The sequence below is a fragment of the Triturus cristatus genome, chromosome 6 (assembly GCF_964204655.1).
Source record: "Triturus cristatus chromosome 6, aTriCri1.1, whole genome shotgun sequence".
Taxonomy (NCBI): domain Eukaryota; kingdom Metazoa; phylum Chordata; class Amphibia; order Caudata; family Salamandridae; genus Triturus; species Triturus cristatus.
Genome location: NC_140589.1, coordinates 1035566862 through 1035593278, shown reverse-complemented (window position 1 = coordinate 1035593278; position 26417 = coordinate 1035566862). Strand labels below are relative to the sequence as shown.

Below are 26417 nucleotides of genomic sequence, written 5' to 3'. Positions count from 1 at the left end.
CTACAAAAATTAATGCGTCCTAGTGTAAAGGACCTGGTGCTAACACAAAGTTCTCCAATACTGTCACGGTGGCCGGGGAATTCTCTCCTCAGGATGACGCTGATGCTTTAATGGGATCCACCTCCCATCCGTCCCCAGTCCGGAAAACGTGTGACACACACGGACTATGGAGACAGGTGAGCGAGGGAAGGAAGGGAAGGAGCAGCTGGGAGAGGGACCTGGAACGAAACAAGCACACCATAAGAAATACGTCACTTGTGACCCTCCCGTTACCTCCCCACCACTCTGTAGTCGTGTTCTCACCTGCTACCTTCCCACCCTTATGGAGAAAGGCCCCCTGGCCTGGGACGACGTGTAGCCCAGTTGAACGAGAGCACTGGCTCACGGTCGCAGAGCCAGGGCGGACCCTTGCGACGGGTTCGGATGGTCAATGGGGCGTGACCTCTCTGGGAGCAAAGACCAGCACTTCCAAAGCAGTGCTTAAGGCCCCAGAGCGCGTCCACGGATCAGGGTCAAACACGGAGAACAAAGAAAGACGCCTCCCTGAAGGCAAATGTAAAACAGTACTCACAGTTACGTAGAACTGAGAATGGAGCGGGCACTGCGACTCTGAACCCGGAACTCCGTGGGCAGAGGAGTGCCCCTGTTCGCGCTGCGACTCTGGACCCGGCACTCCGTGGGCAGAGGAGCGCACCTGTTCGCGCTGCGACTCTGGACCCGGAACTCCATGGGCAGAGGAGCGCCTGGGGTTTCTTCAGGAAGACTGGAACGTTGAGGGCACAGATCTCTCAGACGCCTTACTAGCGTCGGGGGTCGCCGGCGAGGTTTTCACCTTCGCGCTTCCACTCTGGACCCGGTACTCCGTGGGCAGAGGAGCGCCGGAGGTGTCTTCCGGGAGGCTGGGACGTTGAGAGCAGGGAACTCCCCGAGGTCTTCCTAGCGTCGGGGCTGCCGGCGAGGACACACCGCTGGAGCAGGGGAGTCTGGGTCGGAAGGACGAGGGCGAGGCCGAGGATACTGGACTGGAACGTTGCGTCAGCACAAGGGTTGAGACGGGACAGGCAGGAATCATCGGCCCCGCTCGTAGGTTGTTGGCGGCTTTATCCGCTGTCGCGCACGGCGCCGGTCACGTGGGGGCGTGATCCGCCGGGCGTCCTGGGAAATGTAGTTCCCGAGGTGTTCGACTGTCGGGATGGACATCGTGGTGACGCGAGCAGCGCGTTACCGGTTCTCGCCACCTGACAGTACACCCCTCTCCCCACCGACTCAAGCGCTGAGAGCAGCACCGGGTTTGTCGGGGCAGCGGCGGTGAAAAGCAGCCACCAGGCAGGGAGCGTGAATCGCCGCAGCCGGCTCCCATGAATGTTCTTCCGGCCCATACCTCTTCCACGCCAAGAGATACCACAATCGGCCCCTCACCAGCTTGGAATCAAGTACCCGTTCCACCACGTATTCCCGCTCGTGTTGTACCCATACAAGAGGAGGGACTCGCTTCACAGGACAATGCGAGGGTTTGAGCAAAGAGACGTGGAACACGGGGTGTATATGCATGTGCGCCGGGAGGCGGAGCCGCACGGCCACAGGGTTGACGTGACGGATCACTGAATAGGGGCCTATGAACTTGGGGTTGAACACACTGGGTTTTTTTAAGGTGATGTTTCTAGTGGACAACCATACTTTCTCCCCCTTGTGGTATACGGGATTGGGCCTACGGTGCTTGTCGGCCTACGCCTTGTATCTCTCCTTTGCAAGGCGAAGGTTTACGCGGGCAGTCGTGAGGGTCGAGCGTATCTGCGCGAGTCGGTGTTGGAGATCGGGCAGAGTGACGCGAGAGCGTGGGAGCAAAAAAGGGGTGAAACGAGGGTGAAACCCAGAAGAGAGGTAGAAGGGAGTGTGTTGTGTGGAAGCATGGATGGTGCTGTTGTAAGCTATCTCAGCTACCCATAGCCAATCCACCCAGGCCTCAGTGGCCTTGTTCACGTAGCATCAGAGGTACTGCTTCAGGGATTGGTTGAGGCGCTCAGTTTGGCCATCGGATTGGGGATGAAAGCTTGTGGACAGGGATGATTGAATACCCAACTCGGTGCACCAGACCTTCCAAAAACGGGCGGTGAATTGGGACCCTCTGTCCGACACGATCTCCAAGGGAAGGCCGTGTAGCCTCACGAGGTCTTTCAACATGAGCTTTGCCAAGGTACCTGCCGTGGGTATCTGCTTGCACGCTATGAAATGCCCCATCTTGGTGAGGTAATCGATGACGACCACGATAGCCGTGCAGTTCTGGTCTTTAGGTAGTCCCACTATAAAATCGACGGAGATCTTTTCCCACGGAGTCATATTGGTTGACAGTGGACACAGAAGGCATTGTTTTTTGCAGTGATCGGTCTTCATCTGGGCGCATATAGAGCAGTTCTTGACCCAGCGTAAGACATCCGGCTGAACCGATGGACACCAGAACTGTCGCAGAACCTTTTCCAGGGTCTTGGAGCCACCCATGTGACAGGCGCGGGGGGCGTCGTGACACCAGCTGAACACGAGTTTTCGGAGGCGGAGAGTAGGGACCAGAACCCGGGATCCACACAGAGGGAGGCCTTAATGCATTCGCCACTACCTGTGGCTGCGCAACCAGGACGACCAAGCGAATGTTCTGATGCCTCGTTTCACTCCATCCAGGAACGATCCTGTTTCCACTCTTCCCAACACGTTGTCGGGGGCTATAATAGATCGTTCTGTGTCCGCCAAGGGGAAAAAGGCCATACCCTGGTGGGACAAGGCGTCCGCTTTTTGGTTCTGTGTTCCTGGTCGGAACGTGACGAGGAAGTGGTACTCCGCGAAGAATAGCATCCACCGTTGTTGTCTGGGAGTGAGATGCCGAGCTGACCGTAAAAACTGGAGATTGCGGTGGTCGGTGTAGACCGTCACCTGGTGCTGAGCTCCCATCAGCAAGTGTCTCCATTCCAGGAAGGCTTCCCTTATGGCCAGCAGCTCTTTCTCGGCGATGGTGTAGTTCTTTTCGACGGGGTTCAGTTTCCTGGACAAGTAGGCCACGGGATGGAGATGGCCGGTGTCTGGATGTCTCTGTGACAGAACCGCCCCTACTGCGATGTCAGAGGCGTCCGCCTCTACTATGAACGGGAGTTCGGGTCTGGCGTGGCGCAGAATAGGGGCGGTGGTGAAGGCTGTCTTGAGTTGTTCGAACGCCCTCTGCGCCTCGGGATGCCAGGAAAACGGAACACCTTTGCGAGTTAATCTCGTGAGCGGGGCCACCAGTTGGGAGAAATGGTGGATAAAGCGCCGGTAGAAGTTTGAGAAGCCGAGGAAACTTTGGACGTCCTTGACAGTTTGAGGTGGAGGCCACTTCACCACAGCTTGCACTTTCCGATCCGACATGACATGTCCGGCGGGGGTTAGAAGAACGCCCAGGAATTCCACTGTAGTCACGTGGAACTCACACTTAGTGAGTTTACAGTACAAACGGTGTGCACGTAGGGCTTGCAAGAACTGTCTCACATGGACGACGTGTTCCTTCGAGTTGGACGAAAAGATAAGGATGTCGTCGATGTATACTATGACGAATTTGTCCAGGTAGTCTCTCAAGGCCTCGTTGAGGAAGAACTGGAAGGCGGCAGGGGCGTTGCAGAGCCCGAAAGGCATAACAAGGTATTCGAACAACCCATACCGCGTCTTGAAGGCCGTCTTCCATTCGTCCCCCTCTCTCATCCGAACCAAGTGGTACGCCCCACGCAGGTCCAGCTTGGTGTACAGGGCCGCCTCCCGGACCTGTTCGAGTAGCACCGGGATCAACGGCAAGGGGTACTGGTTCTTTATTGTTACTGCATTGAGCGCACGATAGTCAATGCAGCAGCGCAACTCGCCGTTGGCCTTCGGGATGAAGAAGAGTGGAGAGGCCGCGGGTGACCGGGAGGGGCGAATGAATCCCAACACGAGGTAAGTGTCCAGGTACTCTCGGAGGTGGCTCGTTTCGGGACCCGTGAGAGCATAGACACGGCAACAGGGGACGATAGCTCCGGGTTCCAGGTCGATTCGGCAGTCGTAGGCCCGATGAGGTGGCAGCTCTTCGGCCTTCTGTTTGTCGAAGACGTCCGAATAGGAGCTATACCAAGTCAGAAGAACCACTTCTTTCTCCACTGCCGTGGCGATGTGTTGCGGAGGGGCCAACGGAGGGGCTGGCGACGACTCGGTCAGCGTACAATGTTGATGGCAAAAGGTGGAACAAAAGGAAAGGGTGTTCGTGGACCACTCTATGGTTGGTTTGTGTTTTCTTAACCACGGTAGCCCCAGAATGAGTTTGCATCGGGGAGCTTTGATGATGTTCAAGGCCAGCCATTCGCCGTGGGTTTTCCCTATGGTCATCCATAGGGCCGGCGTGACATAGCGAATGGGCCCTGAGTCCAACTCCTTGCCGTCTACTGCATAGACGAGTTCAGGCGTGTGTTTGGTTAGAAGAGCGACCCCCAACCTCTGGGCTTCTGTCTCGTCCAAAAAGCAGCCAGTGGCACCTGAATCGATCATGGTCCGAGTGGTATGGTCAATCTCTACTTGAAGCGTAAGGAAGAAGTGATCCGGTTCTGCATCCGCATCTGCCTCCACAGAAGGGATGGAGTGGTAGCTTGAAGGCTTCCCTTCGTGGTTCTTCAAGCCCGGGCGTTTCCCGCCTCCCCATCTCCTGTCACTGCCGCGGCTTGTCCTGCGCGAGGCCTCCCGACATTGGATCGAACAGGACATTCTCGGAGATAGTGGCCTTTTTTGCCACAGTACAGACAGAGGCCCTGTTTTCTGCGGTAATCTCTCTCGCTCAGCGTTAGGGACGCTCTTACCGCCCCTATTTCATGGGCTCGGGCCGGGCCGGGCCGGTCCGTGATCAGGTGTTCGCATCAGGTCAGATGACGGAGGGGGTCTTTCCTTCCTCCTATGGTCCCCCTTTCTCTCTTGGAGGCGATATTACAACCGTGAGGCAAGCTCCACCATCGCGGCACAGGTGCGTGGTTGGGGGTCTATTTGAGTGATGACGTCCTTCAGTTCCTCCGTCAAACCCCGGTAAAAGATGGCTGATTACTTCGACTCGGGCCAGTCCGTTTCCGCCACCAGCCTCCTGAAATTGTTGAGGTATCCGAGGAAATCGGAGCTGCTCTGTTTGAGGTCGAAAAGATCACGGTCCGCGGAGAAGGTGTCGGCCCGTCGATCGAAGGTCTTCTCGAACTCCACGCGGAACGTATCCCAATCATAGAGCAGGGCGTCGTCTCTCCTAACGATAGGGACTGCCCATTGAGCCGCATCTCCTGACAGGTACGAGATAAGGAACGCCACCCTGGACTGGTTAGTAGCGAACAGCTTGGGCTTACAGTGGAAGTGTAATAGGATCTGCGTCATGAAGACCTGCACCTTCTGTATATCCCCATGGAACCGCTCAGGAGGGGCCAGGGGAACGTGCGCGGGCATCTCAACCACTACCTGGGGCGCGGGGGCAGGTCCTATGGGCCCGGCATCAAAGGGATTTCTTTGGAGCCGGTCCATCCGGGAGTGTAGTGCAGCAGTTTCCTGCCGTGATGCAGCCAGCTCTCCTTGGACAAGGGCCAGGGCTGCCAGCACATCCTCTAAGGTGGCCATCCCCTAGGTCGGCGCAATCGGGAGGAGCGTTAATTCGTGGGCCGATGATTCTGTCACGGTGGCCGGGGAATTCTCTCCTCAGGATGACGCTGATGCTTTAATGGGAACCACCTCCCATCCGTCCCCAGTCCGGAAAACGTGTGACACACACGGACTATGGAGACAGGTTGGCGAGGGAAGGAAGGGAAGAAGCAGCTGGGAGAGGGACCTGGAACGAAACAAGCACACCATAAGAAATACGTCACTTGTGACCCTCCCGTTACCTCCCCACCACTCTGTAGTCGTGTTCTCACCTGCTACCTTCCCACCCTTATGGAGAAAGGCCCCCTGGCCTGGGACGACGTGTAGCCCAGTTGAACGAGAGCACTGGCCAACGGTCGCAGAGCCAGGGCGGACCCTTGCGACGGGTTCGGATGGTCAATGGGGCGCGACCTCTCTGGGAGCAAAGACCAGCACTTCCAAAGCAGTGCTTAATGCCCCAGAGCGCGTCCACGGATCAGGGTCAAACACGGAGAACAAAGAAAGACGCCTCCCTGAAGGCAAATGTAAAACAGTACTCACAGTTACGTAGAACTAAGAATGGAGCGGGCGCTGCGACTCTGAACCCAGAACTCCGTGGGCAGAGGAGAGCCCCTGTTCGCGCTGCGACTCTGGACCCGGCACTCCGTGGGCAGAGGAGTGCACCTGTTCGCGCTGCGACTCTGGACCCGGAACTCCGTGGGCAGAGGAGCGCCTGGGGTTTCTTCAGGAAGACTGGAACGTTGAGGGCACAGATCTCTCAGACGCCTTAATAGCGTCGGGGGTCGCCGGCGAGGTTTTCACCTTCGCGCTTCCACTCTGGACCCGGTACTCCGTGGGCAGAGGAGCGCCGGAGGTGTCTTCCGGGAGGCTGGGACGTTGAGAGCAGGGAACTCCCCGAGGTCTTCCTAGCATCGGGGCTGCCGGCGAGGACACACCGCTGGAGCAGGGGAGTCTGGGTCGGAAGGACGAGGGCGAGGCCGAGGATACTGGACTGGTACGTTGCGTCAGCACAAGGGTTTAGATGGGACAGGCAGGAAGCATCGGCCCCGCTCGTAGGTTGTTGGCGGCTTTATCCGCTGTCGCGCACGGCGCTGGTCACGTGGGGCGTGATCCACCGGGCGTCCTGGGAAATGTAGTTCCCGAGGTGTTCGACTGTCGGGATGGACATCGTGGTGACGCGAGCAGCGCGTTACCGGTTCTCGCCACCTAACAAATACCTTCAGGTGGTGCTGGTGCTATGTAAAACTGCACAAGAACAGACAGAATCACAGTGTTAGGCTGGTTTACAGTAGTGAACATGAGGAAATTCATTGCATTGGCAACCACATTAGAAGGACTACTTTTGCCATGGGCATTGAAGGCAGGCAGACCTTGATGACATCAAGACTGAGACTGACTCCTTTGAAGACAATTCTAGTTAAGCAACAATGGCGCACACAAACACTTCACTGGTGAATGCGGAAAAAGGAAGAAAGTGTCCTGAAGGGAGAAATTTTAAGAAATAGAGTCCCACCCTATGAAATAATAAGCAACAAGGTGAGACATGAACAGTTCAATAATTTTGCACAGAAGAAACATGGCTAAGCAATTACAGCAGAAGGCCCAGGAACTTAAGAAGCTCTGACATGCCCTGTGATAACGAATACCTGATTCACTTGAGGTCTGATTTTCCCGCTATAAACACCATTGTCCAATGACCACATAAGGTGTAAACACACGCATGCACACCTAGTACCCACACATGCAAAAAATAAATGCAGACTACACTTGTGCCAAGTAATAGTAGCAAGGCACACATGCTCCAATTAGCATGTCAACTATACACTAACAGGACATTAATAGGCAGAACACCACCACTCGAAACATGGGGGTTTAAAATAGTGAGGGGATCGGGGTGATTTGAGGATGGGGCAAGCACCGGGAGGTGTGAGGGGGCAAGCTGAGTCAAAATGGAGTAGGTGGGGGAAAGTGAAAGCTGAAAGGAAGGTAAAAGCAGTGACAGGGTAGGGGGTGATCTGTGGATGGGACAAGCTCTGGGAGGTGCAAGGGAGCAAGCAGCAACAGAAGGGAGGAGGTGGGGAAAACAAAAAGCAGAAACAATGGGAAAAGGAGTGACAGGGAGGGGGTGATCTGTGGGCAGGACAAGCACTGGCAGGTGTGAGGAAGCAAGCAGAGACTGTATGCTATTCCACTCTCGACTACTCCAATCTATGCTATTCCACTATATGGCACTGAACTCTAAGTTACTCTTCTGTACACCACTACACTCAAAGGTATTCCGCTCTACACCACTCCACTGTACGCTTCTCCACTGTATGCCATTCCGTTCTACGGCACTCCACTCTAAGCCACTACACTACACTATTCCGCTGTAAGCTATCAGACTTTCGCTCCACTCTGCAACACTCTACAGCACTCCACTGTAGGGTATTCTACTCTTTACAACTCCACTGTACAGCATTGCAGTCTACACGCCACTGAGGTGTACCCTATTCAACTGTATGCCACTCACCACTGTTCCACTGTAGTTCACGCAACATCACTCCAGTCTACTGTACACTATTCCACTCTATGCCACTTCACTGTATGCCACCACACCCTATACCACTCCACTGTCCTTTATTCCACTTTACCCCACACCACTGTATATCCCTCCACTCCATTTGATGCTATTCCACTGTATGCAACTCCACTCTACACTACTATACTTTACTCAATTCCACTCCACTTTACGTTACTCCACTCCACTGTATGCCACTCCAGTGTACACCATTACACTCAATACTACCCTCCTGTATGCTATTCCACTGTACGCCAACCACTACACTCTATTCCATTGTGCACAACTCTACAACACTACGGTTAACACTATTCCACTCTATGCCACTCCACTATATGCTACATCAGATCACACTACTCAGGGGTATGCCACTCAGGAGTACGCCACTCCAGTGTACAGTACACTATGTGTTACTTCACTCAACGATACTCTACTGTAGGTATTACACTGTAAACCACCCAACTCTATGCCACTCCAATATACTCCACTCTACTACACTGCATGCTGTTCCACTGTATGCCCCTCCACTCTACGCTATTCCACTATATGGCACTCCATTCTATGTCACTCCGCTGTACACCACTACACTCAACTAAATTTCACTCAACACCACTGCACTATACACTACTCTACTACTACTTCACTTTATGGCACTCCATTCTACATCACTACACTCTGCCACTTCACTGCTCGCCACTACACTGTATGGTACTATAGTTTATCCCACTATACTCTACCCCGCTCCACTGTATGCTATTCTACCCTTCTCCACTGCACTGTATACCACTCTACTCAAGTCTACATTATTCCATTGTAGGCCACTACAGTGTACCTCATTCCACAGTACTCCACTCTATTTTATGCCACTCCACTCTACCTCACTTTGGTGTGTGCTATTTCACTGTATGCCACTGCACTATATGACACTAAACTGTACCTCACTCCACTCTACGCTACTCCACTCTACACCACTCGGCTATAGCCACTCTATTATAAGCTATTCGACTCTACGCCACTTTGCTGTATGCTATTCCACTGTACGCCACACCACTTTATGCCGCTCTACTCTACGCAGCTCCAATCTATACCAATACACTGTACGTGACTATACAATACACCACTCTAATATAAGCAATTCCACTCTACACCACTCTATTCCACTGTATGTCACTACACACTACCTCATGTCACGGTACACCACTCCACTCTATGCCACTCCATTTTGCATTACTCTACGGTATGCTATTACAATCTACCTCAATATACGGCACTCCATTGTATGCTAGTTCATTGTACGCTGCTCTACTTTATGCTATTCCACTGTATGACACTCTACTGTATGCCACAACTCTCTACATCACTCCAGTCAATGCCACTCCACTGTACGCTATTCCACTGTATGCCACTCCACGCGATTCCAGTGTACAGCATTCCACTCTACCCAACTGCAGCCCATGCCAGGCCACTGTACTTCACTTAACAAGACTGTACTCCATTTAACAACAGTCTACACCCCTTCACTCTACCTTACTATACTCCACTCTGCAGCACTACATAGTACAACAATATACTCCTGTCAATGCCACTGTACAGCACTCTACTTCACTGTATACAACTGTACTCCACTCTACCCATCTCCCACTATGCTGCTCCACCCCCCTTTATTATAATCTTCTCTGTGAGACACTACTCCACTGCTGCACTCTACACCATTCCACTGTATGATGCTCCATGCCACTCTATTCTACAGCAGTCTAAATCACTTCACTCTATGACACACCACTCTACAGCATGCCAGTCCACTCTACTGTACCACACACCACGCCACTCCACTGTATGCTACACCAGTAAACTTTACTCCACACCACTCTACTCTACAACACATTACTGCACTCTTCGCTATGCCACTTCACTGGACTCCACTCCACTGCATGACACTTTACCCCACTCTATGAAACTGTACAAGAATCCACTCTGCACCGCTCCACTCTACTCCACTCTATGCAACTTCACTCTACAAGACTCTACTCCACTCTTTGCCACCATACCGCACTGTACTCCACTCTATGCCCCTACAATACATTGTACAACCTTCCACTCCACTATTTGCCCCTACACTCCACTGTACAACACTTCACTCCACTCTATGACACTTTGCAATACGCTATGACACACCATGCCACTGTACAAGACGCCTCTTCAATTTATAACAGTTTACTTGACTCTACACTATGCCTGTCCACTCTAGTGTACGCCATGCTGCTGTACTATACAAGACACCACAATACTCTATGACACTTTAGTCCATTGTACGCTATAGCACTCAACTCTACTTTACTACACTATACAATTCTCTCCTCAACTCTACTGTATGACACTCTACTTAACGACACTCCACTCGATGGCATTGGACTCTATGATTTGATATTCTTTATAATTTTTAAATCATTAAAATGTAATTAAAAAAACAAAGGTTAAACAATTGCTATAGTTAGGAGAACTTTGTTGATTCTTTCTATATAAACCAAACTTAAACTACACAAATATCAGAAGCGCTAAAGTTATTTTGATACATTAAATGTAGAATTTACACACCACCTTTAAATTACTATAACTTTATCAGAAGAATCAGAATCAGAAACAGCTTTATTCGATTTTTAAGATTCAAAACCATAAAAGCAGATATACATCAGATTTCATACATTAAAAACAGATTTTCAGAGTTAAAAGTAACAGCATGATAAAAATGAGCTAATTCATAGAGATCCTGAATCTAATAACAGTTTTTAAAAAAGTAGAGACCGAAAAGATAAGAAATTCATCATCTAACATTTGTAGTCTGACCAGAGCCGCTCTACATTGTCTCAGCCCTAGCTTTTTTAAAACTGGTCGTAAAATACTTTTTCTAGGTTCCGAGTAAAATTTACAAAAAAGAATACAGTGAAGGGAAGTTTGGACAGAAATATGGTCGCAGGGACATGCAGTAAGTTCCTTGAGCCAGCAATTCTTCTCGGGGAATGTAACCATTCTATGGAAAATGTCAGCCCTAAAACGAGATAACAGCATGCGGGTATAGCAGCTGGGGACTACTTTCAAGTATGGTTGTATGCCCTGGTGAGTGATAAGTAGCTGATTGGCCATGACAGAGCTCTTGTGTTTCTCTAACATCCAGCGTGCCTCTGAAAGGGAGTGCAGGCAGATTTGCTTGAATTTCCTTCTAGAGAAATTCGTCATACTTGCTGGAGAGTTAAAGAACTCCGGATGACCTAGCTCGATGAAAAATTTCCTAACATAATTAAGCCAGGGAATTTTCAATGCTCCATGTAAGCCTAGGCAGTCCTTTATTATTTCCCTATTTAGGGCTGTCTCAGTTCCAGACCAGACTTTGTGCCACAGCAAGATGGGCTCCAGTTTGATAAGATCTGCAATGTAGGGCACACCCAACTCTTGATGACAGGCATAAGAAGAAGTTGACCCTGGCACAGCCAGTAAATACCGCAGGAAAGTATTTTGACAGGTCTGGATTTGAGTGCTTGAGGTATTCACAATCCCCCAAATTCCTGCACCATATATTGCAGTTGATACACACTTAGCTCTATAAATATCGAGCAAGACTGGTACCGGGCGGCCTCCGACCTTGTTTGAAAAATGTTTGACCGCCCCAATTGTTCGTGAGAAAGCTAGCTTTCGGGAATCACCTGCCGCGATCCAAGTTCCCTTACTGTCAAAAGTGATACCTAAATACGAAAAAGTATTAACAGTCATGATTTTCGTGTTAGATAAAAATGAGTTACAACTAAGGCTATTCTTTTTTGTGCAACACATATTAAATGTTTTAGTTATGTTGATCTTTAGGCCTCTACTACCCATATATTCGGAGAAACTAGCGATCGATCTCTGGAGACCGATTTGGGTCCGGGCCATGATTACGGCATCATCTGCGTATAGGAGAATGGGGATAAAGGAGTTGCCAATTTTAGGGTAATCCTGTTTATCTGCCAGGAGGTGAGACGCGACCGAGTTAATATATAAGTTAAATAAAAAAGGTGCTAAAATACAGCCTTGTCTCACGCCCTTTTCTATAGAAAATTTGGATGTACAATCCCCCTTTTCCCCATAACGTACCCTTGCGCCCGCCTCCCGATATAGTTCTCTGATGAAAATGAGGAGGTTTGGATCCACTCCCATTTCCTGCATAGTTAGCCAGAGTTTATTATGATTGATACAGTCAAAGGCCGAACTCAAATCTACAAATGTAAGAAATAAGTTCTCTTGTTTTGCTTCGACGTACTTGGCTACAAGGAGTGCTAAGTTCAGGCCTTGCTCAATTGTACCTAGACCTTCCCTAAAGCCGTATTGAAATTGGGAGAGAGTGCCTGTGTCTTTCACCCATACTTGTAATTTGTCAAGTATGACTCTCCCCGCTATCTTCATAAGTGAATCAAGTAAAGAGATCGGTCTGTAACATTTAGGTGAGCTGCGATCTCCTTTCTTGAAAATAGGTACTACAATGGCTTCCTGCCAGGTCTTTGGGAACCCCGTTTTGGTAAAACTGTTAAGAACGTTGGTTAGCAGGGGGGCCCATAACTTACTGTTAGCCTTAAAGACATCTACGGGAACACCATCCGGCCCCGGGGCCTTGCCTGCTGGGCTCTTATTGATGGCTGTCATAACTTCCTCCATAGTAAAATCGATATTTATTGGATGGAATACTGTGTCCTTATTACCCGGATTAAAGTCCCCTTCTATCTCGACCTGAGAGTCATTAGTGTAAAGTTCACGGAAGAAGGACAGCCAGCCTTCTTCCGATATTGCTATTACAATAGAGTCTGTGGAATCTTTGGAAAAAAACGGAGCATTCACCGCTTTCCAAAATGCAGTATTATTTTTGGAAATACAGGTTTCACGGAGAGTACTCCAGGCTTCCTGTTTAATTTGCTTTTTCCTTTTTTTTACTGCCTGTTGGTACGCAGATCTGGCTGATCTAACTTCGGCCATTACCCTAGGCTCCCTTTTCAATTGTTCCATTAAGTGAGCGTGGGTCTTGCTACACTCTCTATCAAACCATCTCTTAATTTTTTTTGCCCCAGAATGCAGTGGTCTCGTGAGTAGCTTTTTAATTTCCTCCGAGATGGTAAGGAAGGCATTGTTGACTTTGGGAGGGTCAATGAGCTCTGCAAGACAGATATTAAATTCCTCTTCCTTTGAGCCAATTAGTTTGCCTAGGAAGGCCACTGGTTCCACTTTGTCCCATTTAAGGGTATAGCCATTCTTCTTCACGAGTTCAAGATTGAAGTCGTACAGGGTCTGGGTCTTAGTGGCCATGTTCTGTTTACCCAGCATTATACCAAGGGACATACTAAGCGGTAGGTGGTCGCTCATTGCTATCTCGCATGTTTCAAACGCGAGAATATGGTGAGAATAGCGTTTGGATATTAGCATGAAGTCAATTGTTGATTTACAACCCCGTCCAATAAATGTGGGGTTAAAAGAGACTGGTGGGGAGCATAGTTCGTTCACAAAGCCCAGGTCCAGGGAGAAAAGAATCTCATTAAGGTGTTTGCCCAGAGATGTATGTGAAAAGTGTGTCAGAGTGACATCATCCATCTCTCCCAGTCCACATAGGTTGTGGTCGCTCAATGGGCACAAGGAGCAATTAAAATCGCCCATCCAGATCACACAGCTGTCAGTGCGTTCTTTTTCATCTATATTTTTAAGGCTCTCAAGTAGTTCTTTGTAGGTCGAGGCCCATGCATCTTTCGGAATGTTATTATAGAGATTGATCAGGTTGATATGTTCATTTCCTCCCAGTGTAATGTGCAAAATCTGGTAAAAGGTAGAATTAGAAAAAAAGGAGATCTTAGTTTCCTTAAAACAGTTTGAGACATAAATACAAAGGCCTCCTTTATTTCTCCCTCTCAGAGTGTGTACCGCTGGTGTGTGGTAAGTGCGGTAGCCGTTCAAATGAGTAGGCTCGACCGTCCAACATTCCTGAAGGCAGACAATCGAAAACTGTTTAATAAAGGAAGCACAGTTTATGTCGGCTAACCTGGAGTTCAACCCTGCAACATTCCAGGATAAAAATCTGACTGAATGGCATGTGTCGCCCTCTGGAGATGAAATCACTATGGGAGTTTCGCCAGGAGCACCAGGTTTGGTGGATTCGCTACTCGACAGTAGAAGATGGTCCGTTTTCTCATTATCCTCCATGTTAATAGGGGAAGATCCTACGTTGTTCTTTAAGGAAATTGGCCGTTTTGCAGGCCATCGGTTAGTCGCAGGGGTTGATTTATCACCCACTGTGGCTTCCCCCCCAGGATCAACAGCATTAAAATTTAGAGGTAGTCAATCGACCATGTCCAGACAGCTATACTTATTAGACAGTGGGAAGGTTTCCAGCCAACCTTGTCTATGTATAGGCAGCATGCCTCTTGCCTGGTTTGTATGTGTGTTTGCTCTCCCTACTAATTCCCACTGGTTATTTACTAGATGATGAGGATAAAAATAGTCGAGAAGTAGTGGCGTGATGTTTGTGTTAGGGTCAAAAGATTGTGCGTGCTGGATATATTTTACAGCCTGAGTGTCCCTAAAATTAACAATTATGCAGTCCCCCGGTATGTCTTTACTCCTTCTACCCACCCAACTGACTCTCCGAACAAACAAGATTTTGGTGTGAATGTTAGGAGGGAGGGGTCGGTTGAAATTAAGCCAATGGATAATCTTGTTCCTGAGTTCCAGATAAGACTCGTTGGTTTTTCCCTGCAAAGCAGGTACTCCCGCCAGTATAATGACGTAGGGTGATGATTCTGGGGGAAGGTCTAAGGTGGGTAATTTAGGAACAGCATCTTGGACGGGAGCAGGTCTATTTGCTGCCTCATGACTATCTTGTGGAGTGAAATTGTTGGTTTTATTATTGACTTCCGATGGGTTCTGCTGGAACTTTACTCCTGCGTGAAGATTTTGGAGGCCACTTCTGGACGTGGTTTTTTCAGTACAGGCTGTGTTTGCACGATTGTCCCCTGTAGGGACCAGGTGCTTGTCTATTAACGGCAAGGCCATAGGGGGAGGGGTTTTCTCTTTTGGGTTACTGGCAGATTTGACGGGAAGGGGGTGTTCTTGGGGTTCTCTGAGAAGGTCTGTCCTCAAAGATTTATTAATTTCTAAACTAGCAGAGGCAGTCTTTTCTAATTTCTGTAGACGCTCCTCAATTTTGGAGAGTCTGTCCAGTATTAAACGGGTAGAGTTTTCAAACACCTCTATTATTTTAGCCTGAAACCCGACATCTAGTTGCCTGGCCTGATCTAAGGTGACTTCATTCAGAGGGTGTTCAGCAGCGCCCATGGTAAATTTAGAGGCAGATGTTTTGTTTTTATTTTTTGACCCTCTTATTTGTCTCCCCCCTTTTATTTGCGGAGCAGCCTTGGTTTTCGGTTTTGCTCCTAAATTTGAGGGAGAGGAGGAGGAAAGTGAAGTAGCCTCAGTTATTGCATGCAGTTGTGCGCGAGTAGAAACACCTTCAGTTAGATTTTTAGCGGCCGGTGCCGTAATAGTTATAGGTGTAGTTGTCCTATTAGAATCTCCGCGCCTATTACTGTTACTGCCAACAGTTAATTCCATACTGAGGTCTGCACTATCATTGTCACTGGGCAAACATTCAGGTGGTATGGGGTTAGTAGTAGTTACCCCTGGTGTGGCAGATGAGGCGATTTTCCCTAGAGATGAACGTTTAGTTGTAAAGGGGTCAAACGATAGACGACGCTCGGTAAGGTCTATCTCTCGCTCTAGGATGGTTGCAGCTCTAACAATAAAGTTGTCCAAAGTCCCTGCCATGGATGTGCTAGCGGCGGGAATTTTATTTTTGGACATTGTTCCCGCCAAAGAGGATGAGGAGGACTCAATCTCATACACTTACTGAAATATAAGGGGGGGTGGCCCAGCCCAGTGTCTCCAGTCTCGAACGGCCTCAAACGGCCCTATCTTTGCCCAGTCTTAGCCCGGGCTGCGTCCCGCGCTGCGGGAGTTCGATGTCGTTATCAAGCCTCAGGAGGGCGGGGGGGCGGGGCAGCAGGGAGAGCGGACCGGAAGCTCGATGACGGTCTGGCAGGGACTTCTGGGAAATGAAGTCCCCGCACGCTCGCAGCCCCGCTGCAGCCACACGCCAGCCGCCGGTTTCCCTCCTCCGGACTCCTCCCAATCGTGGACTGTGATCCGCTCCTCGAAAACGGGCGAAGGGGCACCCGCGAAGCGGGTGCGCCGAGTGGTTGTGTGGCGTCAAGTAGGAGACAGGTAAGCTCCTCCGTTAATATCCCTTGTGCAAAGCCAGCAAGATGTCCCGCTTAACTCGTGGCAAAGAGGTGGTTTTAAGGCTCAGGAGGGCGGGGGGGCGGGGCAGCAGGGAGAGCGGACCGGAAGCTCGATGACGGTCTGGCAGGGACTTCTGGGAAATGAAGTCCCCGCACGCTCGCAGCCCCGCTGCAGCCACACGCCAGCCGCCGGTTTCCCTCCTCCGGACTCCTCCCAATCGTGGACTGTGATCCGCTCCTCGAAAACGGGCGAAGGGGCACCCGCGAAGCGGGTGCGCCGAGTGGTTGTGTGGCGTCAAGTAGGAGACAGGTAAGCTCCTCCGTTAATATCCCTTGTGCAAAGCCAGCAAGATGTCCCGCTTAACTCGTGGCAAAGAGGTGGTTTTAAGGCTCAGGAGGGCGGGGGGGCGGGGCAGCAGGGAGAGCGGACCGGAAGCTCGATGACGGTCTGGCAGGGACTTCTGGGAAATGAAGTCCCCGCACGCTCGCAGCCCCGCTGCAGCCACACGCCAGCCGCCGGTTTCCCTCCTCCGGACTCCTCCCAATCGTGGACTGTGATCCGCTCCTCGAAAACGGGCGAAGGGGCACCCGCGAAGCGGGTGCGCCGAGTGGTTGTGTGGCGTCAAGTAGGAGACAGGTAAGCTCCTCCGTTAATATCCCTTGTGTAAAGCCAGCAAGATGTCCCGCTTAACTCGTGGCAAAGAGGTGGTTTTAAGGCTCAGGAGGGCGGGGGGGCGGGGCAGCAGGGAGAGCGGACCGGAAGCTCGATGACGGTCTGGCAGGGACTTCTGGGAAATGAAGTCCCCGCACGCTCGCAGCCCCGCTGCAGCCACACGCCAGCCGCCGGTTTCCCTCCTCCGGACTCCTCCCAATCGTGGACTGTGATCCGCTCCTCGAAAACGGGCGAAGGGGCACCCGCGAAGCGGGTGCGCCGAGTGGTTGTGTGGCGTCAAGTAGGAGACAGGTAAGCTCCTCCGTTAATATCCCTTGTGCAAAGCCAGCAAGATATCTATTCTGTCTATGCAAACTGCACAAAATTTAGAAATTCGAAAATTAAACTTAAACTTTCAATTGATAATTTACTCAACACCTTCACATCACTACAACTTAGGCACTTCCATACATAGGTTATTCGTCTCAGTAGCCACAATATATTAACAATAATTGGCCACTTTACCATGCACTCTACTCACAGAATTGATGTGATTAGGGATGTCATAACTGTTGTTGTAAATGCTATAATTTTAGAAGTTATAAATGATATAATATGAAAGGATATAAGCAGTGCATGGAGAAGGTACAGCTTATAGTTAATGTATTGTGGCTACTGAGTTGAATACACAGTGTATAGAGATGCACGTTATAATGTGAAGGTGTTGAATACATTACAAATTAAAGGTTTCTAAATGTTGTATAGTTTGAGTTTGGTTTGTATAGAAAGAATAAATAAAGTTTACCTAACTATAACAGAGGTTTAACCTTTGGGTTTTTCACTGAATCAATCAATCAATCAATCAATCAATCTATCTATCTATCTATCTATCTATCTATCTATCTATCTATCTATCTATCTATCTATCTATCTATCTATCTCTCTATCTTTCTAGCTCTCTATCTATCTAGCTAGCTATATCTTTCTATCCATCTATCTAAAAAAACAAAGGTTGAAATAATATTACATTTAGGTGAAATGTTCAGTTTTTCTACTCTAAAAATCACTGAAATTCATCAGTTATAATCAAATCTCAAGTAACAATAACTTGTGCCCTAAGGTAACTATAACTTGCTTTCCTGTTATGCACTGTGTTATTTTAATTGATGTGAAAGAAGGGTTCATGAGTGTAGCGTAATTAGCAGTGCATGGTGAGGGCGCGAGATATGAATACCCTAGGGCACAATTTATTGTTACTTGAGATAACTAACTATAACTGTTGAATTACAATGGTTTTTAGAGTTTAAAACTGAACATTTCACCTATCTATAATTTTTCTTACACCTTTATGTTTTTTCCAGTGAACTTCTTGTTCTTTTAATGAATGGCTGGGTTTTGGCTACAGGGCCGGCAGGCAGGCCCTGTGGCCAATATCCCACATGCAGCCAGCCCTTTGCTGCATATAGGCTTTCGTCGTGCGCAGTGGCAGGTTGGCCACAAGGCTGCAGGCCCTGTGTCCAACCCTCCCAAAGGCAGCCAACCCTGCATCGCACACAGTGTTTGGCTGTGTGCAGCGCCGGGGTTGGCCACAGGGCCTGGCCATGGGAAAAGAGGAGGGAAATGCCCCCTCCCCGAACCTATTATAGCCTTGGGGACCCCATTCTCCAGGGCCATATATAATATAAAGTTGAGGGGCTCATGTGTCCCTTCCCTTGAGCCTTGTTAGGCTCTAAGAACCCCATTCGCCAGGGCCACTATTAAAATTAAAAGGTTAGGAGGCTGTTCAGCCTCCCTCCCCGGGCCATGTAAGGAGTCTGGGGATCCCATCTCCCAGGGCTATTTAAAATAATTAAGGGAGGGCACCTTTTTGGAGGGAAGGGAGGCACGTGGCCCACGCTCTCTGGGATGCTTTTGGCCCCGGAGACCCCATCTCCCGGGGCACAGCACATTTGGTGGGGGGAAGGGGGAAAGTGGGCCCCCTCCCCAGGCTGATTTTTAACCTGGGGACCCCATCCCACAGGGCTTTGCACCATATTCAGGGAAGAGAGTATGCAGTCCCTACCCACAGGCCAATTTTCAGACCCAGAGACACAATCCCCTGGGCCAGGCCAACAAAGGGTGGCTGTCCTGGTGCCCACCCAAGGCCCCCACCACACTATCATTGGGGGCAACGGGGGAGCACCAAAGGCCCTGTGGCCCCAGCCAGCTCCCCTCATCCAGCGGGAGCCGGCATTGCTGTCGCCTGCAGGGAGTAGCTAATAATGCTGCTGGGAGATGGGGACCCTGGGGCCTAAATCAGCATAGGGGGGCCATGCACACACCTCTCCAAAATATAAATATGTCACCCCGGACCTTGCCCACACCTGGGGCTTTAAAACATACAAGCTTGGGAGACCAGGCTGTTTTAATTTTGTCACAGATTTTTTTTTAAATGTTGTTGGAGTCAAGGTACTCTTACCCTGTCTATTTTTGCATTAGTTTTCTTTTTAAGACTAGGGACATAGTCCTGAGTCTTAAAATGACTGCCACCACTTCCTGGTTGAGATGGTTGCAGCAAATCAGATCTCAGTTACAAAGTTTTTGAGCATTCATTGTTCAAAAACCACTGAACGGATTTACAAACAAAAGACAAAAAACACTTTTTCTAGACCTAGATCTAGCTTTCTGCCAAATTTTGTGTAAATCTGTTCAGCAGTTTAGGCTGTAGCTGTGACTAAAGCTCTTATGGGGAAATTAATAGGGAAAATGCTGTGTATGTTGGGTTTCCCATCTGGCATTTTTTCCACTCGAGCTTTGCCATGTTGCCCATGTGATGGTATCTACCAAATCCGATTTGCATGTCGTCTTTTTATGTAAATTTTATTCTTAACATCGCAAGAGATTTTTACTTCCAATCATGCACAAATATAAATGCAGGCAATGCCGTCCGGGACTGTATTTCTTACAATTATTGCCTGATCCTCTAGTCTGCTATTGTGTTGCTTCCTTTTTATGTCTTCCTCTAAAAAACAGGAGTTTGCACACTTGATGAAATATACTGTATTTTATGTTTTTAATTGGTCTTATCACTGCCTTTTTTATCTATGCAATGTTTATTTGTGCTTTTATGAGTAATTCGTAATTAATTGAATAAAGTGATTTTGACTTGACTAGAGAAAATGCATTTTGGGACCTCTCTTTTGTCAAAACTTTCTTTGCTCAAACTAGGTCAAAGAGAGCACTTTTTCAGAATGTTTTGTGGATATTCGTCAAATGGTGCCACAATTATTAGCAACAGAAAAATGCATTTCCTATGGAAAAACTATCTAACTATGGCTCAGTGAGGGGGCCGCGTGCCCCCTTCCCCCTTTACTACACTGATGGGCCCCGGGAGATGGGGTCACCTGGAACAAATATGGGCCGGGGATGGGATCTGCATGTCCCCCTTTCCTTTACTATGGCGTTTTTGGCCTTGGGATAGGGTCTCCGAGCCAAAAACGGCCTGGGAAGGAGGACCATGCGAGCACCCCCCCTCCTTCACAGTATCAATTTGTTTGCCACCCCAGGCCCTGCCCCACCTAGGGGGGCTGTAAAACAAACAAGCGCAGGAGACCGCACTTGGTTTTGTTTTTTTTAATTTTGCTGTAGATTCGCAGATATTCTGTGAATTTGCTGCAAAATTAAAAAGAAATCTGTCTGGATCCGCGGAGCCTCTGCATCCCTTGATATACAATGTTTTTGAGCATTAATTGCTCGAAAACTAATGAACGGATTTACACTGAAACATAAAACACCCCTTTTCTGGTTCTAGATCTAGCATTCTGCCAAATTTGGTGCAAATCGGTTTAGCAGTTTAGGCTGTGCAGTGTCCAAAATTCCTACGGGAAAATAAATGGAAAAAACACATTTAGGGACCCCCTTTTTTTCTCTGCACCTACTTGACGGATCACCACAAAACTTTGCATTCACAAACTAGGGAGAAAAAGAGTGCTGTTCTGGAAAGTTATGTGGAAATTTGTCAAATGGCTCAAAAAATGCATTTCCTACGGAAACATGATCGTAACTATAACTACCCAGTGGCAACCCCACTGGGAGTGTGTGTACATATATATATATATGTGTATATATAGAATTACTTCTAGTATGTTTCAGCTTTCACCTTCATTAGCTGTAAATAATAAAACAAAATCATGCTCCCTGAGGAATCACTCCTTTGACCGGATAACATTAATTTATTAACCCCCCAGCCAAAGGAAAGAATGTTCCCAAGAAATGTGTGGTTTCACTAGAGGTAGTTAAATTCTTTGCACAATGATGAAACAATCTGCTAACTGATGTGTTATGGAATTGGCAACTCGCAGACCTTTCCCACATTAAGGACTAACATTGTTGTGTGCTCTCTGCAGTACAAAAAGAGCATTATAGAAGTAGCAAAATGTCACAGGCCAACCCATCTCAATAACTGGAGAATAATTTGTAAACTGTTCTTACTGACCATGGACGACATCTTGGGAACGAAAAGGATCTGAAATTCCCATTCCCTCAATCCACGTTCTTTCAAGGCCCATCCCTGTAGAAAGGATCTTTGTATTTTTCTTACATTTCATAGAAATATCCAGTCAAAACCCCACTCTGTTTAATTTAAACTGGATGTAGAGTTTTTGAAAAGAAGTAGCAAAAACTAATCTCTACAAAAAACATCTAAAGACAAAAATAATTCTCTTCTCTCATTCTGGATTGAAGGTGAGCATGATCACAAGATGTAACACCGAGCAAGCAACTTAAACTACATAAAGCATCAAGGAAGGAGTGAAGCCTCCTTGTATATTTATTGTTCTCTTCTGGCATCATTATATGCCAATTATGTGTGTGATGCCCTTCTCATGACTTGATACAATCTCCATGCCATATGATTCTTGCTGCTACTTCTGTTGTATGCCAATTCCCTTACAATTGTTTCTTCACATAAATCATCACAAGCCCTACTCTATTCAGCAGAAGCTTACACAAAAGCAAATACATTTATCCTAAATCAATTCCAAATGTAAAATAGTGGCATTTGGATGTTATCACAGGAAACTAACAGTAAGAACTTTTGAGTTTAGCACCACCTGTAGGCGGCATCACAAAATCGGCCTTCATGATCGATAGTTTATTACTATTAATAAAATTGAACTTGAAGTTTGAGAATACCAAAAAGATAGTAAACTTACACAACAGTGCAAGGTTGCCTTTGTGAATCATGCCCTCTGTAGTTAATCACTTTGTGCTTTATGTCTCAAAACACTCCTTGTCCTAAAACACTGCTTGTCCCACTATGCTGAAGGTCTCCTGTGTTTAGATTATCTGACAAATTCTTATAGAAGCCTGTTGTTCTTCCTAAGTAAAAGATAGTTTTAATTAAATATCTTTTCTATTTCTTTGATTTAGACAAATATATGCTGTTTCACAGCGTAAGTGATCACGGTTTATAAATGAAGAAAATGGCAGCATAAGTTCTATTTCATCTTTGTAGTGCCACGAAGCTTTCTGGCAGAGGACTTATCAAGAACAATTTTTAACATATCATGACTTATTTTAACCAAGACCAGAATGTTCAAATGAAGCTGTGATATGTTTTAAGAACCAAAATAAGGGGATATGCATAGTTTCGCTTAAGACATTCACATCAGTGACATTTGAAGTAATGAAAATGTTCAAATGAAAGAAAGGAGAGGAATAGTCTGTATTAATTGTGTGAAAGAACTGTCAAAACATAACTTTTATTTTACATTGTAACCTAATGACACATTTTATTTCTGAGAAAGCAAGACATAAATTGATGGAATGTTCCAATAAAGAAAGGATGCTTACCTTTCCTGACTCAGAAACCTTGACAATACATCAGAGGCTTTAAGATCTTCAGTCAGTTGCACAGCCATAGATACTTTTGAAAACTGGGGAGCTTGTACCCGTATGACTCCCTGAGGAACATCTGCCTGCAAAGAAATTGTACGTTGAACAAGCCTAGCAACAGCAGAGTGACATGATTTATAACAGATTGAGTTATGAAATTAATGTGGCAATCATTCTATGGGTCTCTGAGTATGGAACGAAAGTCCTAGTTGAAGAAATTAAAATCAGTTTTTGTTTCTATGGTTAAGTATTACTCAAACAGCTAGATCCTTTAAATTGCCCCGCCTCACGAGGGCATCCTTGTTTGGAACTCCTTCCGTCACCTTTCCATCAATGATCTGTTTATCAACCACCAGTTTCTCAAACCCACCTCTTATGAGGATATCTGACCTTCTTACATCACTGCCAGACTACTACTACTACATGTAAACCTTAAAGCCCATATTTCCCCTGCCTTGAAGGCCCTCCAATGGTTACCAGTTGCCACAAGGCAATGCATACCAATTGACCACTTTTCATCAGGAAGGAAATCACAAAATACATCCAAAAATGGAATCAACACTCTAGGACTGGCACCTCGTCTCAAAATCCCAGTATACACGCTAAAAAGAACATGGGCGGAAAATCTTTCTCTGTGCAAGCAGCTAAACTATGGAATTTGTTAACCCATAAAAGAAGGTTGACTAAGAACAATCTCAGCTTTAAAGGACTAGTCAAAAGCTGGCTCTTGCACACATGTTCACACTACTCACACAAATCTACAGCAATAGTATGATGGAGACATTAAAAAACTCCCTCTGTATTCAACAATGCATGCACCTTACACATTTATAGATGTCTATATACAGAGAAATTGTAATGAGCATGTACATATGTAAATGGGTCTATGCTTTGTATAACGGCAGAGCGTGGTGGTGGGGGTGGCAGCCCTCAGCTAGGTTAAAAAAAACTCAGCAATTCAGTAAAGCAACCAAAGGTTAGAGGGGAGAACTTTATAGTTAGATTCACAATTTACACACACAAAACCATAGAAATTCAACAGTTATAGTTAAGAGTTATTGCAAGTAACTAACTTGTGCCCTAACTGTAATTCACACCCTCGCCATACACTGTTATTTACCTCACATATTACATCGGTCATGACATCGTCTTTGACATAACTGATAATGTCACTGCAACATTTGCTGTAAAATTATTGATGAGAAAATTGTGCTTAAGGTAACTATAATTAGCGCCCCTGCCATGCACAGTTTTCTGATGAAGCAGGAGCCAGTATTATTCCCGCTCACAGGGAGCATTTAAAAATGCTGCTCCCTGTGGGTGGGAGCAATATTCAGATCTGTTTCCCTGCCCACATCACTGCAGGCAGGCAAACAAATCTGAAGTCAGTTCCAAACTGGCAGTAGCATGTTTAAAGCTAACACCAGCTGGGAGCGGACTTTGTGTTTCCTAATGCTCGGTGGCAACTTTATAAGTGCTCCCACAGAGCAACAGCAAACACAGGTTTCCTTGTCCACAGCAGTGTGGGCAGGGAAACCGCTGTATCCCGGGGTGGACAACCCAGGACATAGCAGGGGCTGGCCCTTGGATCGCGTCCCCAGGGCCATTATTGGCTTCAGAAGGGGTCCCCCTCCCATTTGTTATTGAGGTCAGGTCTCAGGAAATGGGGTACTCAGGCCAAAATTGACCCAGGAAGAGGGCTGCATGCCGTCCTCCACTTTTAACGTACAGCCAGCCCTGGGGGCCAGGGTCACTCTGACAGAAATCTATCTGGGAGGGGGGACTGCTTGCCACCTTCTCATTTGATTCTAAATGCTGGGACCCAGGGGATGGGGTCATTGGGACAAAACTGGCCCAGGAGGGTGACCGCGCTGCCCTCTCCCACTGCTTTTAATCGCCCCGGCCCGGGGGATGGCATCCCTGGGGCCTCCTCATGACCTGGCCCACCCGGTGGGCATAAAGATAAACAAGCATGAGAGACCACACTTTTTCATTTTTATTTTGCAGTGGACCCTTCACAAATCCACGGCAAAGTTAATAAATTGATCCCAGGAGGAGTCTTACTAGCGCTGATGGTGATCAGACTCTATTATTTATGCTCTTTGGTTTGAAGAGTTGTGAGTAGAGTTAAGGCTAATCCAAACACCCTACTAGTCACACCCATCATCTGTTATAGGGGTCTGAAAGGAGAACACAGTCCATTCCCACACCCTACTATGCACACCTATCATTACAGAGAGAGGTCTCAGCAGAGAGGTCAGTGCCTTCACACACCCTACAATGCACATCTGCCATCTGAGAGAGAGATCTGTGAGGAGAGGGCATTTCCTCCTCACACCCTACTATGCACACCCATCATTACAGAGGGAGGTTCCACCAGAGAGGCCAGTTCCTCTACACACCCACCATACTACATACACCTGCCATCTGAGAGAGGGTTCTGGAAGAAGAGACCAGTCCCTCCATATACCCTACTATGCACACCCATCATCTTAAAGGAGAGCCCACTCCATTCCCACATCCTACTATGCACCTTATTGCAGTAAGAGATCTCAGCAGAGAGGCCATTCCCTCCACACACCCTACTACTCATACCAAACCTCTGAGAGAGAAGTCTGAAATGAGCCCAGACCCCCACACACCCTTCTACGCACACCTGTGTTCTGAGAGGGAGGTCTAAAAGGAGAGGCCAGTCCTTCTCTACACCCTACTACGTACCCCCAATCCTTACAGAGAGGTCTCAGCAGAGAGGCCAGTCCCTCCACACACCCAACTACATACACTCATCATCCAAGAGAGGGGTCTCAGCAGAGAGGCCAGTCCTTTTACACATCCTAATATGGTCACCCCACATCTAAGAGAGGAGTGTCAGGAAACAGGCCAGTCCCTCCTACACACTACTATGTATACTGCTCACCCTGAGGAGAGGTGTCAGCGGAGAGGCCAGTCTCTCCTTATACCCTACTATACACTCTGGTTATAGTCTGGGATCTGAGTAGAGACGCTACTTTCTTCCCATATGCTAGTAGAGAGAACTATAATGTAGTATTACTGTAATGAAAGAAAGTGTGAAATCTACGCCCTCAAAATCTGTGCTCTCGTAAAACTCTTAAAGGATCATAAAAACTAGGGAAGGGTGGAGAAAATCGGTCTGAAGAAAGAGAGGTTTCATCAGAGACTCTTATTTGTTTGCACATTCTACCACCCACACTCAAGATTACAGGGCTGTTATACATGAAACATATGCTGAGTGTTTGCACTTGCAATACGCTTGCAGAAATCAGAGAATTATACCAGTGGAGTCAGGCATTTGTGTGCTCCAGCTCTCTTGAGAGTCATTTACAATATTCTGAAGGCGAAGCTTGCTGTGCGGGCCTCA

At 47.8% G+C, this 26417-nt stretch overlaps 1 protein-coding gene across 1 annotated transcript in view; it reads right to left on the bottom strand.

Moving 5' to 3' along the window:
- ARHGAP18 (Rho GTPase activating protein 18) overlaps nucleotides 1-26417 on the bottom strand; it is a 730387-nt gene that overhangs the window by 62643 nt on the left and 641327 nt on the right. The window contains exon 13 of the mRNA XM_085611821.1: nucleotides 22997-23121. Coding sequence (XP_085467947.1) covers nucleotides 22997-23121 — 125 coding nt within the window. The remainder of the gene's footprint in view (nucleotides 1-22996; nucleotides 23122-26417) is intronic.